This window comes from Cynara cardunculus (assembly GCF_001531365.2).
Source record: "Cynara cardunculus var. scolymus isolate 2C chromosome LG 5, CcrdV1, whole genome shotgun sequence".
NCBI classification, from domain to species: domain Eukaryota; kingdom Viridiplantae; phylum Streptophyta; class Magnoliopsida; order Asterales; family Asteraceae; genus Cynara; species Cynara cardunculus.
This window is the reverse complement of record NC_037532.1, coordinates 4,702,336-4,725,588: the sequence shown is the minus strand read 5'-3', so window position 1 is coordinate 4,725,588 and position 23,253 is coordinate 4,702,336. Positions and strand designations below refer to the sequence as shown.

General features: G+C 35.8%; 3 protein-coding genes across 3 annotated transcripts; all 3 read left to right on the top strand.

Annotated features, from left to right (window-relative positions):
* Positions 1-5,260: 5,260 nt before the first annotated feature.
* On the top strand, positions 5,261-7,722 carry LOC112513339 (pentatricopeptide repeat-containing protein At2g29760, chloroplastic). Its single transcript, XM_025119572.1, has one exon. The coding sequence runs from the start codon at positions 5,281-5,283 to the stop codon at positions 7,513-7,515; it is 2,235 nt and encodes a 744-aa protein (XP_024975340.1). The 5' UTR covers positions 5,261-5,280; the 3' UTR covers positions 7,516-7,722.
* Positions 7,723-11,231: 3,509 nt separating this feature from the next.
* On the top strand, positions 11,232-18,467 carry LOC112513496 (protein DAMAGED DNA-BINDING 2). Its single transcript, XM_025119779.1, has 11 exons — positions 11,232-11,624; positions 11,703-11,793; positions 12,609-12,736; positions 14,113-14,235; positions 14,329-14,417; positions 14,507-14,627; positions 15,737-15,828; positions 15,975-16,104; positions 16,203-16,451; positions 17,384-17,580; positions 18,064-18,467. Exons 1-11 carry the CDS (start codon positions 11,373-11,375, stop codon positions 18,293-18,295), a joined length of 1,704 nt encoding a protein of 567 aa, XP_024975547.1. The 5' UTR covers positions 11,232-11,372; the 3' UTR covers positions 18,296-18,467.
* Positions 18,468-21,930: 3,463 nt separating this feature from the next.
* On the top strand, positions 21,931-22,854 carry LOC112512246 (probable pyridoxal 5'-phosphate synthase subunit PDX1). Its single transcript, XM_025118113.1, has one exon. It carries the CDS (start codon positions 21,931-21,933, stop codon positions 22,852-22,854), a length of 924 nt encoding a protein of 307 aa, XP_024973881.1.
* Positions 22,855-23,253: the final 399 nt, after the last annotated feature.

Here is a 23,253-nt window from a genome sequence, read left to right as displayed (position 1 = left end):
CGTCTTAAAAAAAACATTACGTATCATTTTATAACGACAAAAACACGTCTTGCACCATACGATACGTGTGAGGTCGCACACCATAGCGTCCCTTTTTTCACTTCGGCACCTGTTTCGTTGAAAAGGTCGAGTTCACGTGAAACCGGATCTACGATTTATGCCTCACTCTTCTTGTGCCATGTGTCCGGTCAACTTTGCCTTTTCTCAAACCGTGAAACCTCACCAACCCTATTTTCCTTTATACAAAAACTCTATTTTATATTTATATTTATCGTCAATTTAATAAATTTAAAAGCTTTTATAAAACTTTAGTGTATATTTTTTTTAAAATTTAATGTGGATATATAAATCAAATATAAATAAAGAATTAATAAAATAATATTTAAAAACAAGAAGTATTAATTTTTTTCTAATATTAGAAAAATCATAAAGCATGTTTTGATATAAACTAAACATACTTGATATATCTCATATATACGTGTATATATAGGGTTGGGTTTTAGTGAGAAGAAAAATTATGATGAAAAATGTAAGAAAAGACTTCACCCTTAAATCAATTTTAATTGAACGTCAATACTAATAAGATGTACCGAAATGTATCGGATCAATTCTCTTTTAAAGTGTAATTCATGGGTGGATATGACATTAAAAACAATCAAGAGTTCAGTTCTCAACTTATTTTTCTCAACATAACTTTTTTTCTCACACGTTTTTTTTTTTGCATACAAACTAATCTTAATCACCCATCTAGATTCATAAATCATATGCATATATATGGGGAGAGATCACTTGTACAAATCGTATAAACTGTCGGTTTCATTGTTTTAATTTAATGAAATCGTTTCATAAAATTGTTTGATATGATAAAATTATTTCATATAATTCTTTTTTTTATGATTTTGTTTCTATGTAAAAACGAAATTGTTTTAGATATTTTTCATTTTGATGAAATTTGTTTTTTAAAGTTAATAAAATGAAGATGCATGATAATGTCCATAATTAACGTCCTAGACAATAAAAATGACAAATCAACTCTCATAATTAAAAAAAGTGAAAAAAAAATATAATTAGTTGAATGTCATTTGTACGATTTATACTCATCTATCTAGTCTAATAAATATTCAGTTTCATAAATATCTCATATATATATATATATATATATATATTCAGTTTCATAAAGAATTGATCATAATTAATAAACTTTAGTTATATTTCATAAATATTTAAATCATGGTAAATAAACCATCATCGATCGTTTTTATAAATATCTCAATGGATTGGTTTTTATGCTGTGTAAATGACATAGTTTGTATTTAATTTCAACTCCCTCTAAATACATACATATATCATATTAATCTTCACCCGTCATTGCATGGGTACATCACTAGTATATATATATATATATATATATGTGTGTGTGTGTGTATGTGTATGTATCAAAGTTTTTTTTGAAGAAAACAAAAAATTATTAAGCGGAAACGGAGTCATACATCAAAGTCTCGAACATATACGAAGGAGGAGACAAGATAACGTTGTAGCTATTAACCATACAAGGGATTCAAGCAATCAAATGGGCAACCTTGTTAGCTTGCTTTTGAACATACTTATCAGAGATATCACCACGGTCTTGGAGCTTCATGCTACAACTTTTGATGAAGTGATTTGTCCCTTCTAGCACCCTCACCGTGAGAAGAGAGTCGGTCTCAACAACAACATGTTGGAGTTGTAGCGAAAGAATCTAAGAGAGAGCTTCGTTTACACCTATAACTTCTGCTTCAAAATATATAACAATATAAAAACAATTGATAAGATCAATAACAATTTTAATTAATTGACACTAATCAATATTTCACAATTAAAATTAGTAAATAGTTAATACCAGATAATATTAATAATTAATAACAATAAGTATTAATTAAAGTATAATTAGAAGAAAGCAGTAAAAAATAGTTATAAACTTATTTATTAAAACGCTATTTGATATAACATTTCAATAAAATATTTTACGAAATATCTTTTTTCCATCTAAATAGAACTTTTAAAATTAATATAAATAATAAACCATCTTATATTTATTACAGATAACTTATATTATTATATTAAATAAAATTTTGTGTATATATATTGACATAAATAGCTATTCGTTTGTTTTTCTTTTTTGGGGAGGTGAGTAGGCGAGATGGAGATGGATTTTTATAAAATATTTTATTAATTAAAAAAAAAGAAATTGAATTTAATAAAATCAAATATAAGGTGGGGAATAAAATGAAATAAAATCAAAAGCTTGATAAATGAAAATGCGTTTCAAACGATAGAAAGAGACCTTGGAACACGACATGCCACGCCAATCTTCTTATCTTCTCACCAATGGCGGCCTATTCATATTTTTTTTCTTTCGAATAGTTGTATCTTTAAGGTAGATCAAATATCTGTAAATTCGTCTGATATTTTTTTAACTGAAACAAGGAAGATATATAGGTTAATAAAAAAATATCACAGTTTGATGGTTTATACCATACGAATATGGAAGAACAAAAATTCTTTTGTGGCCACGAAAGTTTAAATGCGGTGACTCCGGACTACCTGCAAAGCAAAACAGCTGGTCGCCCTGGGATTAGTCGGCTCACATAGCGGTAGGATATCCAGGTTAACAAATTTTTTTGGTTGAATATAAATTTTAACTTAGACGAGGCTTAGCCACAACAAGGAAGCGGCATTTTTCAAGACGTGATATAAAACAACAAATTTGTATGTCATATATGACTATATATACAAGTTTAATCATTTGAGAAATTTATATATTAGATAACTACGTGACCTATGACTGTAAGTTACTTTTCACATGGTTATTTCTATCTAAGGTTAGAATTTAATATTTTGATTAACATGTATTTGTTTTACAACGTGTTAATTTTATATGTATTTGGTTCATAATGAAATCTTTTGGTATCATTTTTTGTTTCACAAACACATAAAAGATGTCCACATTTTGAAACAAACACACTGCGAAACAAATATATGTTAATCAATACAGTAAATTCAAGTCGTAGATGAAAAAAATCATGTGAAATTCTCACACTATACACACACACACACACACACACATATGCATGTTTTCTATTTATTATTCAATGATATAATGATATTAATTTTGTTATATTCATATTAGAAGAAGAACAATCATATGTGTGAATTAGTGTCATATAAAAAGTATGTGATGATATATTTAAAATAAAACTTGGAAGAGTTTTACAGTTTTGTTTTAATCGTGATATGTGTGAATCTATGAAACTACAAGTGCCATGAACCGTGATTAGGTAAGTCTGCAAAAGTCTAAAACCTAAAAGTAAAAGTACTAAAATGCGATTGGATTTTTATAAACTATAAAAACCCACGCCTTGTAAGAAAATGCATGTCACAACGCTCCTCAAAACGCCATGGCATAAGTCATTCCTTACACAAACGTTACAAATCTTATCGTAATGGCGGAAACACGATGTGTCGTGGCTCACATATTTTATGTTCTGTTCTCGAATCTGGGAGAAAAAGAAAGGGAGAGAAAAGAAAGAAAATGAAGAAAAGAAAAAGAAACAAGATAAATTTTAATGTTCTTGAACATGACGGAAATGGAAAAAAAAATCTCTTTTTTTACAAATATAATCTTTAAAAATGTATCATTTATAACAAAAAGTTTGGGTATTTTTGTAATTTTAATAATCATTTAGATAATTTTAATTTCTTTCATTCGCCCTTATCTTTTCTCCCACATATGGAAGGAAAGTTTTGGGAGAAAACTTATCATCAGTTTTCTTCTGTTTCATTTCTTTTTTCTCCTAAAAGAGTTTCGAGAACATACGTTTTTTGCTTTCCCCCTTTTCACCCCTTTCATTTCATTTTCCTCATAAAAAGATTTCGAGAACATAGCGTTAAGATAGATAATACTTAGAAAGAAGGGCATTTTAGTAATTTGATTATATAAATTCTTTTTGATACGAGAATGCTCGGTATCGAGTATAGAATTTTGATTGCTGAGAACATCTCCAACAGACTCTAAAAAATGGACAAGTAAAAGTAGAGGTGTTCGTGATCCAGTTTGGACGGTTTAATCCCTCAAACCACAAACCAAATCGTAATGGTGGTCTATTTTTTTTCCCAACCGAGTGGTTTGGCCGTAATTAACCAAACCGGACCACAATTACTCAAGATTTCACTTAATTTTAATTCTTATTGATACATATACAAAAAATTACACAAAGAAACATGATTGTTGCGAAAATAGAAAAGACTAGAAATTTATTCAAACGATCATACAATTAAAAAAAAACAAGAACACAAATTTAAACATAGAGAAAAAGTTATGCTGGTAAAGCCGTCGATTTTTGCTTTATTCATGTAAAGAGTCTTTTTGAAAGCGTAACCTTGCATGGAGCAACCACTCTCCTTTTTATACCACCCCACGCATTAAATGCATAAGGACACTTGTCACATGGGGATAAGATGACAGAGTTAACTTTGAACCCTTTGGGGATGTCCTTTTCATCGTGTACATGAAAAGTATTTGTTTCTGAAACACTTCTCTTGTCATTTCTTGAGATGTCGTCAAGTCCAAGAAAAGACGAACATGCCTTTATATGTAGGAATGTCTCTTTCAAGGACAAGGTAGATGTGATATCGTCAGAATGGTTGGTGCAAGCATATCTTAAGGTTGAATTGTCGATGGTCAAGATGATCATTAGCAAATCTTATAAATCGGCAGCTGATATGCTTGGTGCTAAAAATCGGAAGGTGCATACCGATCCACTTCAATATTTGCACGTCCTTTGATATCAGCTTCTCTTCGAGTTGTTGAACTTCTTGAGCCATTTACCAAGCTCTTTGTACTCAAAAGATTTCTAAGTATAAGTCCTAAGATTAGAGAAATAGAGTCATTAACAAATCATCAATGACCCAACATCTTTCATAAGTAATCATTTTTGTGTTTATATTCATCCGATGATGAAATTTATCCAATAAACACTTACCAAATAAATATTTAGTAAACGGTCCCCGGTATACTTTAAAATTATTTCATTTTCCTACCCTTTTGATGACACAAATTCCTTTATTTTCCTTCCTTTTTTAATGATTCTTTAAAGATACCAAGGCTCAGAGTATTACAAAGAAATAAAAAATAAATGATTTTCTCTTATTTTAAGAAGCTGGAGTACCAAAGTCGACCCCAAGTTGCCGCCGGTGACTACTTAAACAAAAGCGGAGCTGACTATATTACAGGCGGCCACCATGGCAGCCGCGAGCATTCCGATCACCTCCCTACCATGGCATCACAGCGTCTCTCTTCCCTCTCCAACTACTTCGATAACGGTCAATAATGACCGATACTTTTCGAACCACCCAACAATTTTACTCATCAAACAATGTTCGAATTCGAAACAACTCAAGCAGATTCACGCCCAAATGCTCCGTAACGGCCTTTTCTCCGACCCCTTTTCAGCCAGTACTCTCGTCTCCGCCTTTTCTATGTCTTCTTTTCAAGGTGTTGATTATGCCCATAAACTGTTCGACCAAATTCCCAAACCAAATATCTACACCTGGAACGTGCTCATTCGCGCTTACTCGTCGAGTCAAGTACCTGTCCAAAGTCTCTTGATCTTTACACGGATGCTTTATCGGTGTGATCAAGTGTTACCCAACAAGTTCACTTACCCTTTTGTAATTAAAGCAGCAGCTGAACTTTTGGATATGAGAGTAGGAGAGGTTCTTCATGGAATGGCTGTTAAGATGTCACTTGGTTCAGATGTTTTTATACTTAACTCTCTTATACATTTTTATGCATCTTGCGGATGTTTGGATTCGGCATATAGAGTTTTCTTGAATATTCCTGTGAGGGATGTTGTTTCTTGGAATACCATTATCACAGGTTTTGCACAGGGTGATCGTCCTGATGAAGCAATCGAGTTGTTTCGTGAAATGCAAACTAGCTTAAAACCCGATAAAGTAACAATGATGAGTGTGTTGACTGCTTGTACGAAGAAGTTGGATTTGGAGATTGGCAGATGGGTGCATTCTAACATCGAACGAAATGGCATTGGAGGAAGCTTGAACTTGAACAATGCATTGCTTGATATGTATACGAAGTGTGGAAGCCTAGAGGATGCCAAGAAACTGTTCAATAAAATGCCTGAGAAAGATATAGTGTCATGGACAACTATGATAGTTGGGTATGCAAAATCAGGGAACTACATCACTGCCAGGAAGCATTTTGACACAATGCCTAATCAAGATATAGCTGCATGGAACGCCTTAATTTCGGCTTATGAGCAAAATGGTAACCCCAAGGAAGCTTTGGCTATTTTCAATGAGTTACAGGTGAGCAACGAACCAAAACCAGATGCTGTCACTTTTGTTAGTACTCTATCAGCATGCGCTCAAGTGGGAGCAATATATATGGGTGGGTGGATCCATGGGTATATCAAGAAACATGGAGTTAAGCTCAGTTGTCATCTTATAACTTCACTGATTGATATGTATTCAAAGTGTGGCGATCTCAATAAGGCGCTAGAGGTGTTCTATTCTGTTGATGATAAAGATGTGTTTATCTGGAGTGCTATGGTTGCTGGTCTTGCAATGCACGGCCATGGGAGAGATGCAATAGATTTGTTCAAGAAAATGCAAGAAGTTAATGTGAAACCTAATGCTGTTACTTTCACCAATTTGTTGTGTGCTTGTAGCCACACAGGCTTAGTGGAGGAAGGCAGGGATTTCTTCAAGAAAATGCAGCCTGTTTACGGAGTTGTCCCTGGAGTCAAGCACTATGCTTGTATGGTGGATATGCTTGGACGTGCAGGCCATTTGGATGAAGCTATAGAGTTAATAAAGGCGATGCCAATGCCTCCATTGGCTTCTGTTTGGGGAGCTCTGCTAGGAGCCTGCAAACTCCATGGAAATGTAGAGGTTGCTGAACAAGCTAGCAGCCATTTGCTTGAATTGGAACCATGGAATCATGGTGCATACGTGCTTATGTCTAATATATATGCAAAATCAGGAAAATGGGACAAGGTAGCTATGTTACGGAAGCGTATGAAATATATTGGACTAAAGAAAGAACCAGGTTGTAGCTCAATCGAGGTCGATGCTAGTTTTCATGAGTTTGTTGTGGGAGATAACACCCACCCACAATCCAAAAGGATATATGCAAAACTGAATGAGATTTCTGAGAAGTTAAAGTCAATGGGGTATGAGCCAAACAGGTCTCAAGTGCTTCAATGTGTTGAAGAAGAAGACATGCAAGAACAGGCACTGCATCTTCATAGTGAGAAGTTAGCCATTGCCTTTGGACTCATTAGTTTGAAACAAGCTCAACCAATTCGTATTATGAAGAATCTTCGTGTTTGTGGGGACTGCCATAATGTTGCTAAATTGATTTCGAAACTTTACAATAAAGAGATTTTTCTCAGAGATCGTTACAGATTCCACCATTTCAAAGCAGGGGACTGCTCTTGTAAAGACTACTGGTAAGTTTTAGAGAATTTGAACAAGACTTGATAATAGTTTGTATAATTCGAGCTTCCCATGCTTTTAAAGATGATTCTGCATGGCTAAATAGCATAGTTTGCTTGTAGAAGATGAATTCATAATCTAGACCCAAGATTCAAGATTGAGTCAACATATTTGTAATTAGAAGGTTACTATCTTGGTATATATTGCAGGTTTATAGAAACCAAGGAAAACAATAATCAGAATCCCATTTGGGACTCATGACCTTCTTGAGCAAGTTCCAACCACTTGGGTAATCATAGTTAGACAGGGATAATTTTGTTTCACAGTCTACAATTTTCATTTATGGTTACCATGAAGTTATAACGTGATTTTAGGGTAGAGATAAGGTCCGGGTACATCTTTGGTTGATTTTTCATTAAGTTCTACATAGATAAAGTTGTCTGAGTGGATTAATCTGTCTGTATATATTGGGAAAGTTTTTGTTTGAGAGAACTTTTTCATAGTCGGAAGAAGCGTGTTTTTTAATTTGGAGGAGTAGGTTTGGAAAAATTTGGGTTTCTGCATAAAGCTCCCTCCCATAAGCTTACTGAGTAAGTCACTACCAAACAGTCATGTATATTTGACCGAATAAGTTGTGCGTCTTATTAAGCTCATTAAGCTGCTAACAAACAAACAGGTCCTTAGTATCTTGCCCTCCACACCCCACCTATGACCTATGGGAACAATATACTGGGTCTATTTTGTTTGGTTTGGTTTGGCTTGGAGTCCGCAAAATGGAGAAAGGGTATAGATTAAAATTGTATAAAAGAAAGAAATGTTACCAATCGCGATAACACTTTAAGCATAGAGAATGGCTGCAGTTGGGCAACATCACTTTGCTATTTGTTTCCATGCAAATCCCACATTCAGCTTCTCTTTCAACACCCGCATCCGAGAGTTTCCCCTTCTCCGAACCGTCCTTTCTTGAATACCTCCTCAAGCATATCTCTTTCTGTTTCCTTTCCTTTAAATCCGTAATCCCGCTCTGGAGTTGCATTATTGAAGGAAATATAACAGCTGTTAACATAAACTCATAAGATTAAGACATTCTTGTTAAGTTACACAAACACGCACGTCTAGAAGCCAAATTTGAATCCCACTACTTTCCTGAATTCTCACCATAAAATTGTCTGATGCTTGCCATCAGCATACTGCATACATCTGTTTCAGCAAGCATTTTGTAGTTCTTATTTACTGTATCTATCCACGAATGGCTTAAAAGGAAACACAATCAAACCAATGAGATTCAAACCTCATCAAAATCCCATTTACCGATCAAAACACAATCAAACAAATCCCAAAACTCAGCCTCGAATCAACACTCAACACTCTGAACTCTTTATAGCTTCAAAATCATGATCGAAACGTAAAAATAGATGAAGATCATGAGAGATGCTTACAGAGTATTGGCATGATGTATATCAGCTTGAAGAGCTTTAATCGAATCCTTAACGTAAAAAAATTCACATTGTGAACTGAATACATATGAAGTAACCACATTGTTAAACAAATAAATGTTAGTCAATACATAAAATATAATATTTTGATCGGAAAAATCATGTGAAAACAAAACTTTAAGATAGATATGTATATATATCTTAAAAGGTTGGGATCTCACAAATTTTGGAGTTTTCCCTATATATATGTATACTAGGTTCTACTCCGTGTATTACACGAGGTATTTTAAACGAGAAGAACTCTGGACATTAACTCTGAAAGAAAACTCTGAACATTAACTCTGAAACACAAGAATTCAGGGTTCTATTGTTAGGCTGAAAAATAACTCTGGACTTAACTCTGAATAAGAGGAATTCATAGTTGTCTTCTAGGTCTAGAAAGTATGTACGAGAATAACTCTAAGTCACAAGAATTTTGACTTTTTATGACTCAGAAACGTAACTCTGAACTTCAACTCTGAAGAGGAGTTCAGAGTTGTATTCTAAGTCTGGGAATAAACTATATAACTAAGTTTAGAAAAGAACAATTCAGAGTTATGTTATAAGTCTGAGAAATAACCAATATCTGATGACTTCATGTTGGTGATTTGTATCACTAATGTCATTTAAGTGTAATGGGATTAAATTGTTGACCAATGTAATTATGATAAATATCGAACAGGTAAGGAAGGTGCGGAGTGCACACTTGTTTGAATTTATTTTGATTTAAACGACAGGGGTTCGAGGGGCAAGCGCCCCCGGTGGCGGGGTCCAAGTGGCAGAGCCCCTGGCTGGGGTCGAGAGTTAAATTCAGACTCAGACTTACAACTCTGAATTTTCCCAGAGTTACGTTGTAGGTCTAGAGGCCACTTCGGAGTTAAATTCAGACTTACAACTCTGAATTTTCCCAGAGTTATGTTGTAAGTCTGGAGGCCACTTCAGAGTTGAATTCAGACTTAATTTCAGAGTTAAATTCATACTTATAACTATGAATTTTCCCAAAGTTATGTTGTAAGTCTGGAGGGCACTTCAGAGTTAAATTCAGTTAAACCACGAAAACAGGAAAATAAACGTGTAGAGGGACATATGTCACTTAAGTAAACCTATTTGAACTGTAAGTGAAAATTGTGTTTGGATACATTATTTAGGCTGGAAAAATCAATAACTGCCGCACATAAACATGACGCGTGTCCCCAAGGTTATCTATTTATTAGGTATATAGATATATAGAAGGTTGGGTTCCAATGAGAAATGTAAGATGATATTTCCATCATTTGATAAAAATTTTAATTGAAAATCAACACTAATGAGATGTATTAAGATGCATCAGATCAATTTTCTTTTAAAGCGCAACCCACGGGTGGAAATGAGATTAAAAGCGATCAACGGTTCAGATATCTTATTGCGTTTCTCACACATAACTTCTCTCCTCATACGAACCTTCGGTTATACATATACTAAAAGAACAACTAAGGATTAATTTAATATGTAATTATCTGCTCATATAACTTCAATATTAGCTTGAGAATTTATCGTCACCGTGGAGGGGTCATCCTGAACACTAGTTATTTATTAATAAAAAGTGAGATTAAAAACCTCTATTGAAGGTTTTTATTCGTGATTTTCTTTTGTTACGGGTGTTTGGGATTGCTTATTTTAAAACAAGTTATGCTTTTAGGGGGTGTTTGGGATTGCTTATTTAAAACAATATATGTTTTTTTGTAAAAGTGCTTATTAACTTATGTGGTATCAAATCGGAGTTAAATAAAACAAGGTTAAAATTGTAAGCAGTTTTTCATAAGTCATGAATGATTAACTTATCAAAAACAACTTATTATCGGTTTGGCACCGGTATAAGCAATTTTTTTTCTTATCCAAACACCAGAAAACAGTTTATCACCGATGACAGACTGAAATAAGTTAAAAAACAGTTTTTATAAGCAATCCCAAACATCTCCTTATACAAAAGTCCAAATCAACTTATTATAAGTTAGAATGATTTAACTTCTTCAAAAACTTTTTATTACTGATTTAACACCGATATAAACTGTTTATTCAAATACGGATCGATAAATTATTTTTATATGCAATCCCAATCATCACGTTAAAATGATTATAAGAACTTCTTTTACAAATGAAAAATCGATTAGGTTTTTGTAAAGGCCAGGGTCTTATAGAAAAGCATGTCGGAAACTCACGTCGGAACCGCTGCCCTAATAATGGCCGATAACTGACCACGTCGTTCCCCGCCAGTTCCCAACACGTCAAATGTCTACATTACCCTTCTCTTCCTATGGTCGGTTCGCTTACCTTTCTCCACGCTTCAATTTCATTTGCACCCAACTGCAACACACACACACATACGTATAAGCTGTATATCCATCTCCCGGATCTTCGAAAATGCCGGTTCGAGCAAGACGAGCGTCGTTTCCGGAGGTGGTTATTGAGAGGGATACCGATACCGAGGAAAGTTCAGAGGAAGAAGAAGAAGAAGAGGTAGAAGACGACGCCGTTGAGTTGGATGATCCCGAAGAAGAAGAAGAAGTCGTAGAGGTAAAAGGTAAAGAAGATGAAGAAGGTTCTTCTGCTGCTGCCATTAACAATAAGAAAGGGAAATCACCTATTACTATCAGTCTTAAGAAAGTCTGTAAGGCAAGAACCCTCGATAACATACTCCATATTTACATGTTTTAGGGTTTTATGTTTCTTATAAGCTGTGTATTTATTTAGGTCTGTAAGAAAACGGGTCATCAAGCAGGGTTTCAAGGAGCTACTTACATCGATTGCCCTATGAAACCATGTTTTCTCTGCAAATTGCCTGGTATTTTGCTTATTTGTTCATGGATCATTGGATTTGAAATTGAATTCGATTTCAGTCCCACTTTTTGCGAAATGGAAGGAAGTCTGGGAAACATAGGATTCAGAAATCCTGGGTTTTTGTTCCAAAATAGACCATTTGACTAGTCAATCTTTACTCTATAACCATCTTCTCTACTTATTGACCAACATAGCCGAGATCGCGTAAGTGTCACTTACGCAACCTGCATAGCCTATTTTTTAATATAATATTAAAAAATAGACATTACGCAAGTTCGGAAGTGCATGTCGACAAGTTATGTGACACACACTCCTCCGTGGACTAATTGCGTAAGTAAATGAGGTTTGGGAGCATGTGCCACATGGTTATGTATGTAGCACTTACCCAACAAACATAACATTTACATTTTTTGAAAATTATAATTAATAAAATATGTTATGAAGGTTGTATAAGTGCCATTTACATAATCTCGGGCTATGTTGGTCAATAAGTTAAAAATACGAGCTATAAAGTGGAGAGGGGGGGGGTTCAAATTGGCTAGTTACCCAACCCCACAAGGGTTATTGGTATTTAGCTGTATTTTATAGGATTTGTTTGTAATAATGTTTTAAAATATGTTTAAAACACCCGCTTTAATGATCAATTGAGAAAGGTAATTTAATTATTTCTATAAAATTTATAATTGTTTTTATAAATTATTTATAGAGGATGGAATTCAATTAATTTCAAATCCTTTCATGAAATTTAAATCCCGTCAAACCAAAACCAAACGGGCTCTTATTAGTTGATGATATTGATTTTGTTTTTGAATGGTGAAGGTCATACGACAGTTAATTGTCCACATCGAGCAGCAATTGAGTTTGGGGTTATTCCAGCTTCTCGTAAACGAACACATAACTCTTTGGATTATGTATTCGAACGTCAATTGCGGCATAGAGTTCCTTCGGTAAGCTTGTTGTTTGTTGCTGTACCAAAGAACTAGTTGTAATGAATATGGTATTTGTTTAAGTTTTGTGTTACTGTTGCAACATTTCTTGTTTTTCACCCATTTGATATAACCATAAATGGGCTATTTGCTTAATAGTGTCCACCACCCCTTGCCTCCATCACCATCAGCGGCAGCGGCCAACATCGGCTACCACCGACCACCTTCGACCATCTCTACCATAATTGCCACCATCGGCTATCGGCTACCACTACCACTTCGGCAATTCCCACCTTTACCTCCATATCTACCATTGTCAGCAGCCTCCACCACCCACCATAACCACTGTCCAGCAACGGTTACCACCACCCATTGCCATCACCATCACCACTAGTGGCCACCTCCACCTCCACCACCTTAACCACCATCAGCTACTACTATCATCGTCCATCACCACTTTGACATCCAACACATGGGCCACCATCACCTCTACCGCCCCCACAACCACCACCTCCACTTCCATATCGACCACTATTAGCCGCCACTACCACGTCCTCCACAACCACCGTCAGCCACTGGCCACCACCGCCTCTACCACTATCACCACCACCACTACCACTGCCTCCACTTCCCCACCAACCATAGATAACCACCATATAAAATCATTAAGCAACATTTTAGGGGAACTTGTCAAACCCTGTCCTGTCCGGTTCTAGTTGTTCCAAACACCATATAGACAACTTGTCATGTCCAGTCTTGTTCTGTTCTCTTTGTCAGTTCTGTCCAGTTTGCATACCAAACCCTACCTATACAACTCGAAACTTTGAGCAATCTGTACTCGTCTAGCCCCTCTCGACACTTTGTTATAATTTCTGCCCGTTTAGCCTCCTCTGTTGGAGGGGGTGTGTTAGAGTCCTACATCGGCTAGACTTGGACCATTTTACCTCTATATACGTGAACCCTCTTCTTTCCTGAATGGCTTTTTCGGAGAGCAACCTAATGGGGTTACACATATTCTAACAGTATTATATCTAAGTTTTTGAAGTACCCTTAGTGTAGATGTTTGCCTCTAGTGCTGCCCCAAGAGGGGGGTCTTCATGGAAACAACCTCCCTACGGACCTTATCCCTTGGGGTAGAGGCAGGTCTGCATACATTCAACCCTACCTCTCTGTGGATATACTAGGCTTGTTTGATTTGGTTTATCATGTAGATGTTTGAGGTAAGCCTGAATAAGAAATAAAGTGGCATTTGGTGAAAGGTTTTCAGTCTTCTGTTGGGTCTTTTTTACTTATGTGTCAATTTATTATCATCCTAGTTGATTAAAGAGGAAGGCCATGGTTCACTTTTCTCATCCGTTCTTTCTTTGTTTTCATGTTTGCAAAATTCTTCACAATAGATAAAACCAGCATTTGTGATCCCAGATGAAGTAAAGTGTGCAGTGATCAGATACCATAGCAGACGAATAACATGCTTGGAATTCCATCCAACTAATAACAATATTCTCTTATCGGGGGACAAGGTTAGACTCTACATTTATATTGTTCTTATACGGCAAAATTAAATATAAGTTAATCGTTCTTATTCTTATTTCTAAGTTTTTATCTCATTAAAGAAAGGACAACTAGGAGTTTGGGACTTCAGCAAGGTGTATGAGAAGACTGTATATGGAAACATACATAGCTGCTTACTCAATAATATGAAGTAAGTTCATACTTGATCGTAAAGCTGCGTGTATCTGGTGATGAAAGTGTAGTATTGCTCATGGAAGGTGTTATATATATAACGTGCAGGTTTAGTCCAGCAAATGATGGAACAATATATGCAGCATCTTCAGATGGAACCGTCAGTTGCACCGACTTGGAGACTGGTTTGTCAACGTCGTTGATGGACCTCAATCCTAATGGGTGGCAGGTACGCATTTAACGATCTTCTAATTTTTTTGGTGTGAGCATTCATTTGGTGCGCGTTTGATATGCTGTACAGGACAACACAAAAACTTATTCGTCCCGCGTTTGGTAGTGAGCAAGATTAGATAGGGACAGGACCTGAGTGGGACATAAGTGCATTTTTTCTGTCCTACAAAATAGGTGGAACAAAGATTAGGGATATGAGACAAGATTGGTAAATTACTAAACTACTCATGTCAAATTAAAACCCTAAAACCTTTGACAACATTCTCATAATATGTAGGATTCAACAAGAATAATTGTCTTCCATCTATTGAAACAACCTCTCTACCTCTTGGGATTGAGGAAAAGTGTGCGTACATTCTACCTTTATGACCCTACCCTACCACCGAGTGGGATTTAGAGGTCGTTTACCAAACACTTACTGGCAAAAGAAATTCCCCTCACTTTATCATGTAACGTTTTCAGCCATCAAAAGAGTCTAAAACCCGTTAAGCGCGTAAGAGTCTTAAACCCGGTAAGTGCTTAGCGGGTAAGAGTCGTGGTTCTTGTTATGCCTCTTACCAGGTAATATTCTTGGTCCTTGTCATCCTAGAGTTCAGGCGCTAGCATTCTGTGGCTAGGCTTAGAGCTTGTTTGTTGGGAGCTTAATGAGCTTAATGGAACTTGCACCTTATTTGGTCAGCTATACATGACTATTTGGTAGTGGCTTAATGATACAGAAAGTGACTTATTCAGTAAGCTTCTAGAGATGAGCTTTATGCAGAAAGCCAAGTTTTTTCAAACCGGACCCCTCCCAATTAAAAAGCTCAATTCATTCCATATATGAAAAACCTCTCCCAAACAAAAACCTTTCAGATTTATACAGACAAATTATCTAAAATTACAACCTTATCCATACATGACTTAATGGAAAACCACCAAACAACCCCTTAGTCTCAAACGGCCGCAATTTTCCAGGATGTAGTTTAGGAAATTGCCTAGGTGGACCTTTCCAAAAAAATATTGGTAAGCTCTTACCCTATAAGCATTTAGTAAACAGCCCCTTACTGTGTTTGTTTGGTTTGGAAGCATGATCTTGTTTTCTTTATTAACATTTGATGGCATACATAGGGAGGTAACAGTTGGAGAATGCTGTATGGTATGGACTTGAATGCAGAGAAAGGTCTTGTGCTAGTTGCGGATAATTTTGGATTCGTTCACTTGTACGTTGCTCTCTTCTTTATTCCTGATGATTGTTGTGTACTTGGCTTAACATTGTCGGACTAAAATTAGAGTAGATTGATGCAAAAGCAACTGGCAATGTTTCAGTAGGACCGTTTAATATTTTGTCTCTTTATTTTACTTGCAGGGTGGATGTACGATCCAATTCTAAAAAAGGAGATTCGATTCTGATCCATAAGAAAGGGACTAAAGTTGTGGGACTACACTGCAACCCTGTTCAACCAGATCTTCTATTAAGTTGTGGAAATGATCACTTTGTAAACTTCCTTACCTATTTTTGGTCATTGTCGTATTCTTTGTTACATGTTGGTTATTTTTTATTCCTTCAGTATTTATATGATTATGGTTCTTTCAGGCTCGTATATGGGACATTCGCCGCTTAGAAGCTGAATCTTTTCTTCACGGGCTTCCCCACACACGGGTGGTTAACTCTGCTTATTTTTCTCCTCTAAGTGGGAGCAAAATAGTTACCACATCAATAGATAATCGAATTCGTGTGTGGGACTCTATCTTTGGCAACTTGGATGCCCCGAGTCGGGAAATTGTGCACAGTCATGATTTTAATCGGCACTTGACTCCCTTTCGAGCGGAATGGGACCCAAAGGTGGTGCTTTATTTTCTTTCATTTTCTATTTTTTTTATCTCACCATAAAAATAAGGGCAAAGTGCATCAAAATGTAAGAGCATCTCCAACAGTTTCTCTCTAATGTCTCTAAAATAAATTACAATAAACTCAACAGATTCTCTATTTTAGAGATTTTATCATTAATTATAGTATTTAAATTTCTATAATTTTTTATCCCAATACATTTTTTTAAAATATATATTGATTCAACCCTCATTGGTGGGAAGTTATGTCAATAACACCAAAAGGATATTAAATGAATGCGGACTTTCTTACTTTTCGTGGAGGATTAGACCCAGTAACCGGAGGTCTATGGCTAACCGATACTGCACACCGTAGTTTCCACCGCCTGTCCAAAGTTGGGGTTGTGGGTGAGCAATTGAATAAAAAACTTATTTCTCTCTCTTCTCGTTGGAATTATAGAGAGTTCTTTATATTTGGAGTTTTCTCCATGATTCTTTATTTTCGAGAATGAGATAGGGAGCATTATAGAGGATAAAAGTTTGATTTTCTCTGTTATAGAGAAGCTGTTGGAGATGCTCTAACAAAGTTTGGTTCGGTTCTATTTAGTGTAACGAACAATATTTTTTCTCAATCGATGTAATAAAGTTTCAAAATATCATATTTTGTAATCATTTTGACCAATAACATTCTCATGTTGTAACGTTTGATGACATGGATACCCGCTCACGAAAAGTTTACGGTGAAGTGGACGATAAACTTACATTTATGTCATCAAATATTACAAGATTAACATGTTCGGTCAAAATAGGTAAAAGCTTAGGAAATTTTGAAACTTTGTTACATTTATTGAGAAAAAAAATCTTTTTTGTATTAAATAGGAACTAGAGCAAACTCTGTTACATTGCCCTAAAAATAAGCAGATCTAATGAGGACGGTATTTTACACAGGATCCATCGGAGTCCCTTGTGGTTGTTGGGCGATACATCAGTGAAAACTACAATGGAGCTGCCTTGCATCCTATTGATTTTATAGACATCAGCACCGGTCAACTAGTTGCTGAGGTCATGGATCCAAACATAACTACGATCAGTCCTGTGAACAAATTGCATCCACGAGATGATGTCTTGGCATCTGGTAGTTCGAGGTTTGGTCCTTTGCCTATCTTTAGCGTCACTTTCTACTTTTTCCTTTTGGAATTAGATATTTTCTGGAATTGATTAGGAGGCTTATGAATAGCTAGTTATTAAAAACTTAGTCTACTAGTATAACGTTTTTCAATTAGCAAGAGCGATGATAGGCATGTCTAGTGGTGTATTTGAGCTTAAGCTGAGCCATGCGCAAGCTTGATCAGCCCCATGAAAATTTTGGAAGAGATAAGGCTTTGCTATGGCTTAAGCATGCATTACTTATGGTATATGCTCAATAGGACTGTAAGAGACCCACGTCGGCTAGACTTGAAAGAGTAACCTAATGGAGGTTACATGTATTCTCACATGGTATAAGAGCCAATGTCTACCACTCTAAGGACTCAACAGTCAGGGGGGAAAACTATACTCAGTGTTTCCTCCTCTTGTCACTATGGGACAATCTGTGCCCGTCTAGCCTAATGAAACTCTTGCCCTTTTAGGTCACTGTTCATTTGGAGGCCCAAGGAGAAGTTGGAGATGGTGCAAGAGAAGGAGAGAAAAATCGTAGTTTGTGATAGAAAGAATAGCAAGAAGTTTGGACATGGAAGTGACGACGACGATGATTCCGGGGATGATGATTTTTCGAGTAAAAAAGGTAAGAGCTTAAAGTCGAAATCCAGAAAACCCAATTTAGCGATAGCTTCATGCAGCAAGAAGAAGAAGAAATCCTAAAAGCCAAGGTTGTCTGTATGTATGTCAATAGTGCTTAATCTTGTTTTGTTTTTTGGGGGGATGTAGATTGATATAATGGCTTTTGGGATTTTGTAGCATTCTATGCTCATTGTAGATATGTCTTGCCATAGTTTTGTGAAATTGTTGTATGGCAGAAGTTACTCCCACTTACAGAACTTACTTGGTTAATTAAAACTGAAATTAGTTAAGATAAACAAATTAGTTAAGGATAAAGTTGTCATTGGTGAATTAAAACTGAAACCAGTGTTTAAAAAGGCGGAATATGGCTCAAAATGCGTCTCTGTCGTTAAGAAATGGCTCATAGCGTTTCTTTTAAGTCGTGACTCGCGTCATGACGTCTTGAGGTGCACCATCGTATGCTGCGGCGCACGTTTTGTTTGTAATACGGGATTGTTTTTCAAAAAAAATATCTTTTGTGTTTTTACGCTTTTAAATTTAGATTTTACATTCTTATAGAACTAATCACATCACTCATAGTTTTACAAATTTATAAACATTACAGACTCACGGTTAAAATGAAAATTACTTCTATAAGTTCTACTTTAAATATTTAATCAAAAACCTACTTTTATAATAATAATCTATATGATTTTTTTGTAACATGAATGTACATTTTTTTAATATTATTATCTGATTAAATAATATATAGAAAACACACACACACACATATATATAATTTTATATATGACATACAAAATTGTCGTTTTGAAAAACGTCGTGTCATAGCCGTCACATGTAAGACTTGAGGTTTGAACTCGTCGTCACGTCACACCTCACGCCTTTTTGAACCTTGTTTGAAACTGTATCACTTCTATTTTTGGACTTATTTTGAGACAAAAAAAGTATTATTCAATTTAAATTTAATATCAATACATTTTTTTATATTTTACGATTTTTAGATTAGTAAAAATTATTCAAGCATTATTCGTATTTATATTTTATTCAAATATAAATTTTGAAGTTTTAATATAAACAAAATTATATTAATTATCAAAGGGTCTTTATCCTAACAGTATCATAGATTTTGACTTTTTAGAAGGTTAAAGAGTTCAAACTTCACCAATTTTGATGACATTGATCAATGGATGGTTCGAGGTGATGCTTTTTAGTTGGTGCCTCCATGGTATGTCTTTTCTATGACTACATATCACCACATGCTGTAAATAATCTTTGACGAGAGCAGGGGCACATATACATAGAAGCATACGGTGGTTCGTGTAACCACTTTATGGTCCTGTTACAATGAAAAATATTACATTCTGAAAGGGTATATCACTGTAACATGTTCTTGAGTACCTTATATTTCTTGAAATTGAACTAATGACAGTAGTTTGTTGTGGCAGAGTTGGTGTGCGTTTTGTTGTTAAGTATCCCTTTTGGATGGGTGCGGGCTCGAAATCTGTGTTTTCCAAAAAAAAAATGTTTTATAGTTTATAATATTTTGGGTTTTTCACTAGCATTTGTTTTTTGTTTGGAAAAACTGGCAATGAAAAGACGTGAGAATACTGAACACATGACTTTTTCTTATTAAGACAAGAACAAACTAACATACATCTAATGATTATGTGAAAAAGTTTTATACTGCTATTTCTTATAGTAAAACGTTACCACTGCTTAAGAAATTCGCGGTCCACCTATAGATCGGAGACTTATCAGTGTCGCAACATCACTAGCCATTGATTTGTGAGTTTAGTTCAGTTTATGGTTGGTTTCCATATAAGTTTTGTAACAAAGGTCACATGGGTGTTCGTAGATTGTTTTTTTGAAGCATATAATATTTATATACGACAAATGAAATAAATAAATTCATACACCCTCCTCATCTTTAATGAGTTTTGAACCCTTAGGTGGCGTTTGTTTTTTAAGATGAGCTGAAGTCTGAAGTCTGATTTCGCTTCTGATTTTTAAAAGGTGGTGCTGAAGTCTGAAGTCTGATTTCACTTCTGATTTTTAAAAGGTGGTGCTGAAATCTGAATCAGTCAGACTGTTTGTTTTTACGTCTGAAAACTGGATCAGTTAGACTATTTGTTTTTACTTCTGAAATCTGAATCAATATAAACACGAACAAAGTCTCAGAACAACTAGAATCAATATTCATTTTGCATTAATTGTATTGTCATCATCCCCTTGCTCATTGGTTTGATCATACTCAAAAAATAACTCATATATAGGAGAAAAGAGCTAGAAAAAGAGAGGTATCAAACCAATAATAAGATGAATATATAGATTGATAAAATTTCTTTCTGAAACATATGAAAATAGTTTTCCTAAAGAACAAACCCTTGTTTACAGATAAGAGAGGCAGTTTGCAAAAACTAAACAAGTAAGGCCATCTTCATCAGCATGATAATGGTCTGATGAATCAGCACACACAAAACCAAAAAACAAAAAGCACTTTAGCTCTCATCTTCCTCCTCAGCTTCTCCTCTTCTTTGCTCGAAACAACAAAACAATACACCAAAAACAGAGTGATTTCACATATCATTTTTGAGACACAATGAGAGATTGAAACAAAGATGTAAAGGAGAAAACATAACAATATGAACACTATAACATTCATCATTGTTACTACCCAACAATGATGCTCAACAAAACTTTGTTAATAGAACGCAAAATTAAATAGAAATCATGCTTATATGTATTAGAACAACTCTTATATGTTTTGAACATAGAACTCATGCTTCCTGTTGTGGGTTCACAGAGAGATCGACAGGCAGAAGACCTATTACCTTTCTTGAGATATCGAGAGGAAGAAGAAGAGATTGGGATCCGGAGCTTGAGGTGTTTTAGATCGTGAGCTGAGACGAGACCTGGAGGAGGCTTCTGAATTTGAGAGGCGGGAATGAAATCGAGATCGGGAGCAAGATAGGGAGGAGGCGTCTGAAAGTAATTTCAAAGTTACATTTTTCACTTAAAATTCAGCTGATTTTAAGCTCTTAATTTGAAGGAAAAAAAACAGCATGAAATGGTATATGTCTGATCGAATCAGACTTCAGATGTAATTAAGAGGTGAATGTTGAAAAACAAACAGGCCCTTAACCTTTTAGAAAGTCAAAGACTTACATACCGTTAAGTAAAATAAAATTTTGATGGTATTTGTAGATTTTGATGACAAACTTATGATCAATATAATATAGTTTAATAGAAGCTCAAAAATTATACAACAAAGGCTTATATTTTTTATATTTTAATTGTTACATGATATTGATAGATATGTATAATGAAAGAGGATTGTGCCACGTGTCTAGTTAATAAGTTGAGGTAGTTATAGTTAGTTTTGGTGGCGGTTACATTTGTGCATGAGCTATATTTCGTCACGTGTAATAGATACAAAAGTAAAATGAACTTCCAACAAAAGTCAAATGTCAAAAATACAAGGGGGTAAAACATAATTAGAGTATAATCAAAGGGTCTAATTGGATTTTATCGATCACCCATCTCCCGAATCCCGACTATAAGAAGACCGGAATCCCCTTATCCTGTTCTCAGAAACCATCAAATTTCCGACGGTTTTACAAAAAATCTCGTTTGATTTCATGAATTTCGATCTTCTTCCTTCCAAATCCCATCCACCACCTGTTCCAGAGATCTTTACCTTCCCTGAAGCATCAAAAATGGCCGAAGACGAAAGCGGCGTACTGACGGTCTACGGCGTCGCCGGCCCACTCGCCCAAATCGATAAAACAATCTTCTCCGGCAAGGCTGGTCGTGCCAAGATGTTCCGTGGTGGCGTCATCATCGACGTCGTCACGCCTGATCAAGCTCGCATCGCAGAAGAAGCCGGTGCCTGCGCCGTCATGGTTCTGGAGAACTTCGCCGCCGACATCCGTACCCTACGCATCGTATCTCGCATGTCCGATCCCAAAATCATCAAAGATATCAAGGAAGCAGTCAACATTCCCGTTTTCGCCAAGATCCGTATCGGCCACTTCGTCGAAGCCCAAATCCTTGATCAAATCGGCGTCCATTCCATCGACGAATCAGAGGTTTTAACCCCCGCCGACCCGGAATACCACATTAACAAACTCATTATCGAGACCCCATTCATTTGCGGCTGTAAAAACCTCAGCGAGGCCTTGAGTCGCATACGCGAAGGCGCCGTCATGATCCGAACGAAAGGAGAGGCCGGCAACGGGAACATAATGGAGGCCGTACGCCAAATCCGATCGATTACGGGCGATATTCGTAGACTAAGCTACATGAATGACACCGAGCTTGATGCATTTTCGAGGAGCATCTTTGCACCTTACGAATTGTTGAAGAAGATAAAGGAACTAGGGAGGTTGCCGGTGGTTCAGTTCGGTGCCGGAGGTATTGCAACTCCGGCAGACGCAGCGATGATGATGCAGTTAGGGTGTGATGGGATTATCGTTGGATCGGGCATTTTCAAGACTCAAGATCCGGGTAAGACAGCTAAAGCGATTGTTCAAGCTGCAAAACATTACAATGATCCAGCTATTCTTGCGGAGGTGAGTTATGGATTAGGGTCAGCAATGGTAGGGATCATTCTTGACAACGATGTTGCTAGATTCGACTAATCGATCGTAATAATCATCTTACACCATAATACAACTGTTAATAATAGGATTTCGATCATGGGTATTCCATATACTTGTTGAACTAGCCAAATTTTGTTCATAGATGTGATTCTGTAGTATTCAGATTGTAGTTTTTGGTATTTTGATAACTAGGGTCTGTGTTCTTGAATAAGAGGAAACCCCAGTTGAGTTGCTTTCGACTGTTCATTTGCTTTTTTGTTATGGGTTTCTACTTTGATTGCTAAATGATTTTATGATGCATGGAGTTTGAAGAGAATCCAATGATGTTGTTGAATCTTTATCTGCAAATGTTTTCCTTGTTGCCATGGTATCAAGAAGAAGGAATGAGAAAGGATATGATATATGCAGCACCCTTGAAATTTGGACCAAAATGAAAAG

Excerpts from the sequence above, each read along its gene's own strand:
- LOC112513339 (XM_025119572.1), top strand. The coding sequence starts at position 5,281 with ATGGCAGCCGCGAGCATTCCGATCACCTCCCTACCATGGCATCACAGC.
- LOC112513496 (XM_025119779.1), top strand. The coding sequence starts at position 11,373 with ATGCCGGTTCGAGCAAGACGAGCGTCGTTTCCGGAGGTGGTTATTGAG. Across the intron at positions 11,794-12,608 it reads TTTTCTCTGCAAATTGCCTG|GTCATACGACAGTTAATTGT; the intron begins GTATTTTGCTTA and ends TGAATGGTGAAG. Across the intron at positions 17,581-18,063 it reads TTGGCATCTGGTAGTTCGAG|GTCACTGTTCATTTGGAGGC; the intron begins GTTTGGTCCTTT and ends TTGCCCTTTTAG.
- LOC112512246 (XM_025118113.1), top strand. The coding sequence starts at position 21,931 with ATGGCCGAAGACGAAAGCGGCGTACTGACGGTCTACGGCGTCGCCGGC.